Below are 12,169 nucleotides of genomic sequence, written 5' to 3'. Positions count from 1 at the left end.
ATGAGTATTAGGATAGGTAATGGACTGTTGTAAACGATTATCCTATTGATTTTATCCATATTACGTTTATCTGTTGAACAGAATGGTTGTTTTTACAAAGTGTACCAGTATCCGGATGTTGACAGCTATCCGATTTTCTGCAATTACTGCTGTCACATGGCCATCTACTTTTTTATGAATTCTTTACCATTAATTTGCATGGCATAATTAAAATGAGCCTGCAACATTTCTTATACCTAGTACTTTTTATATATAGGTATGGATTTTTTTTAGATCGGACTTTTGAGCGATTATTGATAGAATTTCAAGCCCCTGTGATCTTAGGTATTACTTACAATTTTTGTTTTATAAAATTTACCAGTTGTAAGGTCATCAAAAGCATAGAGGCCCTGATGAGTGAATATTGATATATATATACTTTTACTGGCTTTATATACCAAATATATTTCATATTTATTTAATAGAAACTTGGAATTATTAATGTTATGTGCATACATTTATATCTTAGTATATTGGTATGATGAGACTTATAATATTTCTGAATTTAAAGAGTTGCAGTTATGTCATTATTATTAAAGGGATGAGACTTTCATTTAAAGTTATAAATGATAATACATGTATTGATTGAAAATGTCCTGAAACTTGGATCAAGCAATATAATTGATAAAGCCTCAAAAAATCATGTTCTGAATAGTTATTCTAAGGCCATCCTTAAAAAATTGTTTGTTTGCAGTAACCCGACCCAGAATTTTCAAGGAGGGTAGGTAGGTCGATTTTTTTTTTTATTGAACTGTCCTCCCAAATAAACATGGAATTTCAAAATGCTGGACAATATATGCTTTGATAATCTGGTAACAATTAATAAATTGATAACTGATCTAATTTAGTTAAAGACCTACACTTTATTTCTTCTATTAACCTTAAACAGAACGAAAACAAAGCAAAAGGCATAATTTTCTGATTCAAAAAAAATTTTTTTTACCCAGACCATGAAAAAAAAAATTGAGTAGGGGCAAATTTTGTGAGTCGGTCGCGTTACTGCTAACAAACATTTTTTTAAGGATGGCCTAATTTTTTTCTAACATGTGCATAGTTTGAAAAGGACAGCTTCTGCCTTATCTATTTGTAATGGATGGACACCGGTCTCAACCTCCAGGTCTCCTGAGTCAACCCGACAACAGACTTTACATTAGATAGTAGATTGTTACTTGTCCTTGAATAAATTTGTACACTAAATTTTATAGTGGGTGATTTGTGCCACATGAAAACCAACAAAGTACAAAAAGTAACCGGGCGCCAGATGAAAACATGAAAATACAATCTACCACAAAGTGGTTCGTTTGTTGCATTTTCATGTTTTCGCCCGGTGCCCTTGATGTAAAATACAAATCAGCCTTCATAAAATTTCTTATCATAGATATTGTACATGTATTAATTAGCACAGTTATATTCACTTTCAAATTGACCTGTTATAAATAATGGCACAACCAATAACTGTCTTAGCCCTTTTTAGTAAAAATAATTATACAATAATAATTATATAAATTGTTATTTTAATTAAGACTATGAGTATGTAAGGTGTTTTTTTCTTATTTATTAATTAAGAATTAATTATCTGTTAATTTAAAAATCTAAATATCTGTCACGGTTTAGAACTGTTCACTATTTAGGGGAGAAAATGTGTAAGCGGCCAGATAGCTCAATCGCTACAGCCGCGGTATATTATTCTGTGGGTCACAGGTTTGAGTTCTGGTCAAGCTGAAAGTTTTTCTCATCCTGTTACTGCAAATAACCATTAGTTTAATTTACTATGCTCTGTAAACATCAGAAATTCAAGTACATGAATCAATATAGTGGGGAAAAAGGTTGAGGTTTAGAACTGTTTCATTATTAAAGAGAAAATGTGTAGCCGGCCGGATAGCTCAGTTGGTCTTCTGAAAGTCATGGGTTCGAGTCATGGTCAGGCAGTTTCAGTCAGGGTTTAGAAGTGGTTTTTCAACTGACACATGTTTGATTCATTTAAAAGATTGCATTTAATTTGAAATGGACAAAGGCAGTATCGCGTGATACTTTTAAATCTACAAAAAGCATTTGGTACAGTTGATCACACTATACTGCACATGAAGAAGTTCTTTTTTCTTCTTCTTCATGGAACTTCAAGCATCTGCCATATGTAATGACATTCTTGAATGGTTCAAGTCTTATCTCTGATAGCAGCTGGTGAATGTGGCTGGTACTCCTTCTCTCTGAATACCTATGGTGTCCCCCTGATGTTCATTTTAGGTCCTCTTTTATGTCTAATATATGTCAATGACATGTCTGCAACCCTAAGCAATAAGCTTTTATTATATGCATAGGTAGCCCAACAAATTGTGCGCTTTAGGGCTTTTTTGTATATTCGGCAGTCGCCCTAAAGACAGACATTTATGAAATATCAGATTATAAAATCGGTCTGTCTTGCCGTCGAAATATTGAGACTAATGCACAGGCACAAGTATCAGACCTGGGAAGAAAAAATATTACCAGATTGATAAAAAAAAACCTGTGTTCATCTTAAAAGTGTCACAAACCCAAAAAAAATAATGTAAATGATGACCCCCTTTAAAAATATACTTAAAGTTAATAGTATATTTTTAAAAGGATCATTATTTACATATTTTTTTTGGTTTTTGACACTTTTAAGATGAACACAGATTTTTTATTAATCTGGTCATATTTTTTCTTCCCAGGTGTGATACTTGTGCCTGTCATTATATGATGATGACTCAGGTATCCTTGTATCTGGTAAAGTAAATCTTAAGATTGGTTTATTGACTATAAATTGTCTTTGCATCTTGGCAAGGCAGAGTCTATTCTTTTTGGTTTAAGTTTCAACATAAACTGGGCCAAGCCTCCAGGTCACATGAAATGGTACTGCTATAAAGTACACATCATTTGTTAAGTATTTAGGTGCAAACCTGGATCAAATTCTTTTGGCGTCGCCCTTTGATGCTTTGCATCAATGCTTTTCTTGTTATAATACTGGCATGGAAATCAATCTTGATAAAACAGAAGTAATTGTTTTCCGTAATGGTGGTCCTTTACGTCATTATGAGAAATGGTATTTCCGAGGTAAAAGCTTAAATATAACATCTATGTATAAGTATATGGGACTCATTTTCACTCCTCAATTATCATGGACTCATGCTAAGGAAAAAATGGCATCTCAAGCCCAAAAGGCAATATTATCGTTAAAATATTATCAGAAACCTTTCGGTCATTTTCCAAGTAATGAATTGTTTAAAATTTTTGACCATATGATTAAACCAATTTTATGCTATGGATCACAAATATGGGGTTTTGAATATAGCCAAACTATTGAGTATGTGCATAACGATTTTTGCCGAAAACATTTATCTGTTAAAAAAACTACAAATACAGCTATGGTTTTAGGGGAATGTGGTAGATTGCCCTTAAGTATTTCGTACATGACAAACTGCAAACGATATTTTTGTAAACTTCTGATCATGCCTTCATCTAGATATCCTAAACAGTGTTATTTAATGTTGAAGTCACTAGACGATGTAGGTCGAATATGTTGGGTTACCAAAGTTAAAAATGTACTGTTTAGATATGGTTTTGGTTTTGTCTGGATATCTCAAGAAATTGGTGACACTAATATGTTCATTAAATTTCAAACAAAGACTTATTAATTGCTGTACTCAACAATGGTATGAAAATATAACGAACTCTAGTAGATGTTTTCACTATAATAAATTTAAATCACTTTTAAATGTTGAACGATACTTATTAATAGAAATACCATTTAAACATAAAAAGGCGTTTGGTAATTTTCGTTGGTCCAACCATAAATTAGGTATAGAAATAGGCAGACATAATAATATCTATGGAGGGTGATTTATGCCAAAATTACATCTTGCTTTCTTACGTTACATCGTGCTTTCTACCTTGTACATCGTGCTTTCTAACTTGTACATTATGCATTCTGACATATACATCTTGCATTCTGACTTTTACATGTTGCTTTCTTACATGCACATTATGCTTTCTGCTGTGTGCGACTTGCTTAATTTTATGTTGATGTCGTTATTTAACGATCAATTATTATTCATTTGTTGATCTGGTATATTAATTCAATAAATTAACCTGCAACTGTTTGTATTTGGGTCTATTTACTCAGCTTGAATGACGAATGTCATAAGGTAGAATGCGCATAGCCGAAAGCCGAATGCAGCAAGCATAATACAACGCGACATCTGGTGTAATAATATGTGACACCCAAATTATGCTAACAGGTGGCGCTACAGTTATATTCCCGGTAAAGTCCGTATTGCGGTTCGGATTTAGTTTACCAAGTTACGTCCCTTTGTTTTAAAATTTCCATTTGCACTCATGGAGAAAATATACAAAACGATTTAACCAATTTTTATATTTATTAATGAAACTCTGTAGGTCAAATTATATTTCCAGCTGACAATGACAAGTTGCACATTTCCAAATCAATGGTTTAAGAATTTTTTTTTCATCAACAAAATAATTTTGAAATCGAACAGTTGTTCAACATTGTTCAAAGTGCTTGGGCTATAAAAAACTTCTTATTAAAATACTTCATACTCTTGAAAAGTTCTTAAATTTTGACATGGCTTAATTCCAATACCTGTGACCATCCACAACATTTTTAATGTGTTTTTATTAATTAGGACATTTTCTTGCCTATTTTCAAACTAATTTTGTACACACGTTAGATTTTTTAAATTCAACTTGTCCAAAAAAATGTCTTTTTTCACTAAGTTGTAATTATTCACTAAGATGCTTTATGAATACGGCCCAGGTTTTTGTTCACAGTGTCAGCTTAAAACAGAAGAAACTGCTGCCAAAATCAGCTGATTCTGAGAAAAAAATAAAATAAAATGTCAAAACTGTCTAGTCTGTCAGACTAGACAGTTTTGCCTTTTTTTCTTTTGCAGCGACACGGGCTACCTCTCTTCATTTGAATTTTTTATATCACAGGTACCCTCTCACTTTTTTAACACATAAACTGCTGCCAAAATCAGCTGATTCTGAGAAAAAAAGGCAAAACTGTCTAGTCTGTCAATCTGTGAGAGTTTAGCTTTAGGACGAATGATTTCATAATATAAATTGATGAGTACATAAAAACAAAATGTACAAAAAATGTCCCAAGAAATGGTTATAAAATCAAATGAATTGTTTGTCATAGAAGATATAATTAATAAACATTTTTTTCTACATTCTCAGTGGTGTTTGTATTGCAAATACTATTGGCTTCAGGTATAAAACTTTTTTGTTTTAAATGAGTAAGATCTGCTATACATTTCCAATATCATGAACGCTATAATTAAAGAAAACTACTAAAAAGGCATCTTCAGCCAAACATGCAATATTCATTTTATAACCATTTCTTGGGACCATTTTTGTACATTTTATTTTTATGTACTCATCAATTAATATTATGAAATCATTCGTCCTAAAGCTACACCACGGTGCATATCTATATCGGTACCCTCTTTGCGAAATCTGCTCAAACGGTACCCTCTTTACACATGCACAGGTCATTCTCTGCTAAAAACGAACCAGCGGTGGATAACAATCCAGTAAAAGAAAAAAAAGGCAAAACTGTCTAGTCTGACAGACTAGACAATTTTGACATTTTTTTTTCTCAGAATCAGCTGATTTTGGCAGCAGTTTCTTTAGTTTTAAGCTGACACTGTGAACAAAAACCTGGGCCGTATTCATTAAGCATCTTAGTGAATAATTTCAACTTAGTGAAAAAATACATTTTTTGGACAAGTTGAATTTAAAAAATCTAACGTGTGTACAAAATTAGTTTAAAAATAGGCAAGAAAATGTCCTAATTAATAAAAACACATTAAAAATGTTGTGGATGGTCACAGGTATTGGAAATAAGCCATGTCAAAATTTAAGAACTTTTCAAGAGTATGAAATATCTTAATAAGAAGTTTTTTATGGCCCAAGCACTTTGAACAATGTTGAACAACTGTTCTATTTTATAATTATTTTGTTGATGAAAAAAAATATTCTAAAACCATTGATTTGGAAATGTGCAACTTGTCATTATCAGCTGGAAATATAATTTGACCTACAGAGTTTCATTAATAAATATAAAAATTGGTTAAATCGTTTTGTATATTTTCTCCATGAGTGCAAATGGAAATTTTAAAACAAAGGGACGTAACTTGGTAAACTGAATCCGAACCGCAATACGGACTTTACCGAGAATATAACTGTAGCGCCACCTGTTAGCATAATTTGGGTGTCACATATTATTACACCAGATGTCGCGTTGTATTATGCTTGCTGCATTCGGCTTTCGGCTATGCGCATTCTACCTTATGACATTCGTCATTCAAGCTGAGTAAATAGACCCAAATACAAACAGTTGCAGGTTTATTTATTGAATTGATATACCAGATAAACAAATGAATAATAATTGATAGTTAAATAACGAAATCAACATAAAAATAAGCAAGTCGCACACAGCAGAAAGCATAATGTGCATGTAAGAAAGCAACATGTAAAAGTCAGAATGCAAGATGTATATGTCAGAATGCATAATGTACAAGTTAGAAAGCACGATGTACAAGTTAGAAAGCACGATGTACAAGTTAGAAAGCACGATGTAACGTAAGAAAGCAAGATGTAATTTTGTCATAAATCACCCTCCATAAATATCCCAAGGGAAGAACGTCTGTGTACAACTTGTAATGATAGTATAGATTGTGAATTCCATGCTTTCTTTATATGTAAAAAATATAAACAAATCCGTGATAAGTATTTATTCAATTGGTATTTTGGCGGAAAAGAACTACATGATTTTTATGTATTAATAGGTACATGTGATATAATCACTTTAAGGAAGCTTATGTTTTATGTATATGTTTTAATGGATAACATAAACAACTAGTATTTTTTCGCATTAATAAACATTGTTAAGGTGACGCAACCATAATACTTTATTGTTGTATGTATGCTATGTATTTTGGGTCTGAGGCCTTTGAACACAAATAAAGTTATTTGAATCTTGAATCTATCAGTTAATGTTTTGTCGTTTAACAAAATGTATTTTGTTGAAATGCATGTTTACAATGTTAAATCGGCAAACTCAATCCAAGTATGCAACATTGGAGTTTACATACAAAGAAATACAATTGTATTTTTTCCATTAACAAACTGTTCAACTCAGATCAACAAGGCTGGATTTTTGGCAACGAATAGCCTCCATAAACGTTATCGTGTTCGACTTTTAATTTAGATATAGACTTCATCCGAGTCCCAAGTTTAAAGTAAACAGATAACGACAGATAACGTTTGGATCAGAACAATATATTACGGCTAACATGATCATTTTTATTTAGTTAAATCAGTTTAAACCCCGGATTTGTTTCATTTAAATATCTTAGTTTGTGAAGTCGCTGAATATTGACCTGGAGATGTAAATATATGTGCATGTATATATGTAATATCTAAATAAGGGACAATATAATCGTTACACAAAATGGCGGACAGTGGAAGTAAAATAGGAGAAGATGATGAAGTTCCTGGTCGTGTGAAGGAACATTTGTGTCAACCATGTTTAAGTAAGGATAAGCAAACTGTAGCGGACAAGTTTTGTTCAACTTGTAATGAATTCCAATGCAATGATTGTTCAAATGTACACAACGTGCTCGCCATCTTAAAAAGTCATAAATTGGTGAGCGTGAATGAAGCTGATGTTGCAAGTTTTTCGGTTAAAATGAAGGCCTTAGATCTATGTGATCAACATCAACATTCTTTTGAATTTTTCTGTGAAGATGAAAAGAAGCTCTGCTGCAGTAAGTGTGCAATTGTTAATCATCGAAAATGTCACAGCGTTGTAGAAATTGAGAAGATCGCTGGGAATATTACCTCACCAATTTCTACATTAGGGGAGACATTGAAGGAAGCTAAAGAAGCTGCTGAGAGTGTTGCGAGACATATTCGCTCTTCAAAAGATCAACTTGCTCAAGATATAAAAGAAATACATGATAAGATTAGACGAATGCGAGACGAAGTAATGGAAATGTTTGCCGATCTAGAAGAGTCCGTTAACAAAAGAGCTGAAACTCTGCAGAAAGAAACATTACAAAATCTGACAATGAAACAAACACAAAACGAGAAACATTTGGCTGATGTAACATCGTGCTTGGAGACGATTGAAAGTATTTTCAAAAATGGAACTCCAGTACAGAAATATATAGCAGAACAGAAAATGGAGAGTAACGTCAATGCTCTCTGCAGAAACATCAAAGAGGAATGTCAGAATTTAGAGACGGTGAACATTTCTTTTCAATTCGACGAAACAATAAAAATGCCGCCATTACCAGTAACTGAATATGTTCCAGGACAATTAGAATTGAATTTTCAGCACCAGGGAGATGTTAATTTTGTTAACATGATGATGAAGTTAACACCAGTTTCTTCTATTGATTTGAAGAAGACGGAAGATGATATCGATGAACTGTTCTATACAGGCATAGATTTTCTACCTGATGGTAGACTGGTGGCTGTTGATAACACAAACAAGAAATGTTTAGTGTACAATGAGAAGCTTGAGAAAGTAGGATCATATCAGCTATCTTACAAACCATTTTCTGTTGTTGTAGTATCTGAGGAGGAAGTAGCGATAACACGTGGATACGATATAGAATTTCTACATGTCAGTAAATGTAATGAAATAACTTCAAGTAGGAAATGTATAGTAAAAACGAAATATGACTCTATATGTTTGAAAGATGATAAACAGTTTGTAGTAGGGACCTATGATGAACCAAAACCTGTACGTATTGTATCATTGACAGGAAAGGAACATGACTTTAGTGTTAACTTTCCAAACAAGACATATCCTATAGACACTAGCGATTGTACTTACATAAAGAGCAGTGACAAAGTGGTGATAACAGATAGATACGAGCATACTGTCTGCATATATGATATCAAGACAGACACAAGAGTCGTAGTGAAGGATGATCAGATACAGGAACCACGTGGTGCAGCAGTTGGACCTTCTGATACTATCCTGGTGTGTAGTATGAAAACAAACTCCATTGTACAGATATCCAAAACATGTCAGATTTTATCATCGTACAAGATAGACATGGAGTATCCTTGTATAGTATGTGTCTCACGTGATAAATCATTTCTTGTTGTTACAAATAGCTATCCTGGAAACAAAAAATTGCAGAAATTCAAAATATCATGTTAGTGACACAATATACTGTTTCACAGATAAGATTTACACACTGTTAATTATACACAAAGTTATTAAAGAATGAAACGAGAAATTATCGGTTACAGATGATGGATGGATCATGGAATTATATTTGTTCTAGCACCAATGTAGCTGTTTATAACGAAAACAATATTCAAATTAAACAATATTCTTGGAAAAAGTGTGCTTATCAAAATCGTTTAAATGTAGTCAATGTATGCTTTGACAGACAGATTTAACATTGCGAACATCAAAAGTAAACAATTCAATATTAATTATTTCAATTGATATTATTATTTATTTCATTTTAGGCACACGTGCATTAAATTTACAATTAATCAATTAATCGTCACATTGAACAGACTCAATCAAACCGAGTCTGCAATTTTCATGTAATTTTATTGTGATTAATGTTTCCGAATGATCACCCTATCTTTATTTTTTTATTTTGCATGGCTTATATGCAGTTATATTCTGTACCATAGTTATCTTATGTTTTAAACATCACATTACGTTGACTTTGTAATAAGTATATGAGTTTGTAAATACCAGTTTGCCGAAGTTCTTGTTCAGGTATTACTGATATAATTTTAATACTTTAAATCAGCATATTCTGCCTGACCCGGAAGTGATTAGCCATTGCCACCAGTAGTCAGCATGCATATTCGACCTGTTTGATCAGCTTTTTTATACGAGGGATGTTCAATATATAATGAGACTTTGTTCATATCTTTTATTTGATACATTCAACGGTTATATACAATACATAATAACAAAGATTATTCATTTCTGAATACAATCTGAAAATGTTAAAGTAATTCATAAAACAGTTTTAAAGTTACAGAAAACTTTTTAAGAAAGTTATGTTTGCACTATCGCCCCCGCACAACATGTCGTGACGTCAGCGACATCGTTCGCGCAGTTAAAACGCCGTAATATTATACTTAAATAAGGATTATTCAACACTATAATAGTTACTTACTTTTTCATACTTAAATCTTTCGTCAGTATGCGATGCGCACTTCCTACGCTCACGTCAGCAATTTCGGCAAGCTGCCACACCATTAAATGCCTATCCGTATTAAGCGCTGACTGAATTGACGCGACGCGTGACGCTTCACGGACTTTTTCTGCCGGACCTATATTCGTCATTCAGGGATGTGAGTCCCTCAGAAAACTTTTTGTGCCACCTAAGCACTAACATTCGACAAACACTGTCTTTCTCCTTAGCCTCTTACAACATTGTAAATGTTTCCGTCGACGATTTGCCTAAGTGCAAGCAAAACTTAATTTCGCCCGCATTTCAAGGCGTTCTTGCGTCATAATGTTAACGTGACAACGTGTCAGGGTACCGTGAACAAATGTTGATTACGATGCAATGACGTCATTTTTTCACATGGCGTCACTGATATAGTGTACAAACTATTGGCGGAGATTTACGTTATTGCAAAAAATGTTTCTTGCTTTACTTTATGTTATTAGTTACGTCTTTATAAGACAGAACGGGCTGGGGCGATAACGCGTTACTATGGTTATTGAAATGAAAATAATTTCTATGTTACGCAATCAGCTAATCTGATCAAGAATAAGTTATATGTAATAATGATACCACATTTAGTTATTTTTCATGTTAGAATAAAATTATATGAGGACAGTCTCATATATTGAACAGCCCTCGTATTATATAATATTGAAATCTTATACACTTCAAATGGACAGTACCAAACTTAAAAAGGCAAATCCATTTCGTACAGGATAAATAACAAGAAAGTTGATATTAAGATAAAGTTTACATCAGTTTCATAGCTTCAGTTGAGTTTTCTATTATAAGATAAATCATTATATAATAGATATGTATAGAATTATTGTTAGCCTTTAAATGAAAGTTATGTAAGAAAATGTATGTATTTTATTGTGTCTTATTATATATCTAATATTATGCTCTTCAGGATGAATAAATAAAAATATCCGGAGTTATACTCGTAGTTTTTGTGTTTTATATTTTAACGTCATGCAGATTTAAAAAAGAAATGTTAAATATGTTTAAGGTCAAATCAATCAGTCCATCAATCAATATAATAATCGATACAATGATACGTTCATATAAGCTGGAATATATTCGTGTCAGTTTCATCCAATATTGGTCACAGTGTACACCTTTATCATGCTGTCATCCGGTTGTGTGTGTATTACTTGCCACCGAGTCCAGTGTTTTTACATTTTGGAGGACACATATACAGAAAAACTACCTGCTCCTGGTTCTTTAACGTGCCAAGTGTTTAAAAACTCATTCACGGTACCTGGATTTAAAATCTCATCCGAAAGACTAATAAGTAATTTTAGTTGGCCAGCACGGGAATCGAACCCCCAATGACGAGATTACAAGTCTTGTACAATAACCGATTAAGTTATGTGGGCTGGTCACCTGCATTGGCATTAATATTTCATATTTCAGACTGCCTTGAATAAATTTAAATTGTGATAACCTCTTAAATATCTAAAATTTTAATAGATTCATTGATAGAATAAAATGCTTATTAAATATTAGTGTTTTATTTTTTATCTTTTGTAGAATAAAAAGCAGTATTTCAAATAACACATTTACTTTGGTAAATCGGCTAAAAAGTTATTTGTCAAGTAAATTGACTGTTTATAAAAAATATAATTTCAGACACTACAGTACTGCAGTACATTAATTGGTGAGATCCAATTCACATAAATGTACATACATGTATGTGAATTTGCGAAATAAAGACTACAATTAATTCAAAGCCCCCATCCGCTCCGCACAAGAAGATATATACATGTACATATCTTACATGTCCGCATTCACATTATTTCATCGCGAAAATGAAGATAGATAAAACTCTTGTTATTTCATCTCATCCAGTGAGTTAAAGGCAC

General features: G+C 32.5%; 1 protein-coding gene across 1 annotated transcript; it reads left to right on the top strand.

Moving 5' to 3' along the window:
* The first annotated feature begins 7,072 nt into the window (after positions 1 to 7,072).
* Positions 7,073 to 9,488, top strand: LOC132755741 (uncharacterized). Its single transcript, XM_060746656.1, has one exon. It carries the CDS (start codon positions 7,535 to 7,537, stop codon positions 9,257 to 9,259), a length of 1,725 nt encoding a protein of 574 aa, XP_060602639.1. The 5' UTR covers positions 7,073 to 7,534; the 3' UTR covers positions 9,260 to 9,488.
* Positions 9,489 to 12,169: the final 2,681 nt, after the last annotated feature.

The sequence above is a fragment of the Ruditapes philippinarum genome, unplaced genomic scaffold (assembly GCF_026571515.1).
Source record: "Ruditapes philippinarum isolate M1 unplaced genomic scaffold, ASM2657151v2 ctg3340_1_1_1_1, whole genome shotgun sequence".
NCBI lineage: Eukaryota > Metazoa > Mollusca > Bivalvia > Venerida > Veneridae > Ruditapes > Ruditapes philippinarum.
Note: the sequence above shows the minus strand (reverse complement) of the source record. Positions and strands in the feature narration are given on the sequence as shown.

Bases quoted from the DNA above. Each gene is read 5' to 3' on its own strand.
- LOC132755741 (XM_060746656.1), top strand. From the start codon at position 7,535: ATGGCGGACAGTGGAAGTAAAATAGGAGAAGATGATGAAGTTCCTGGT.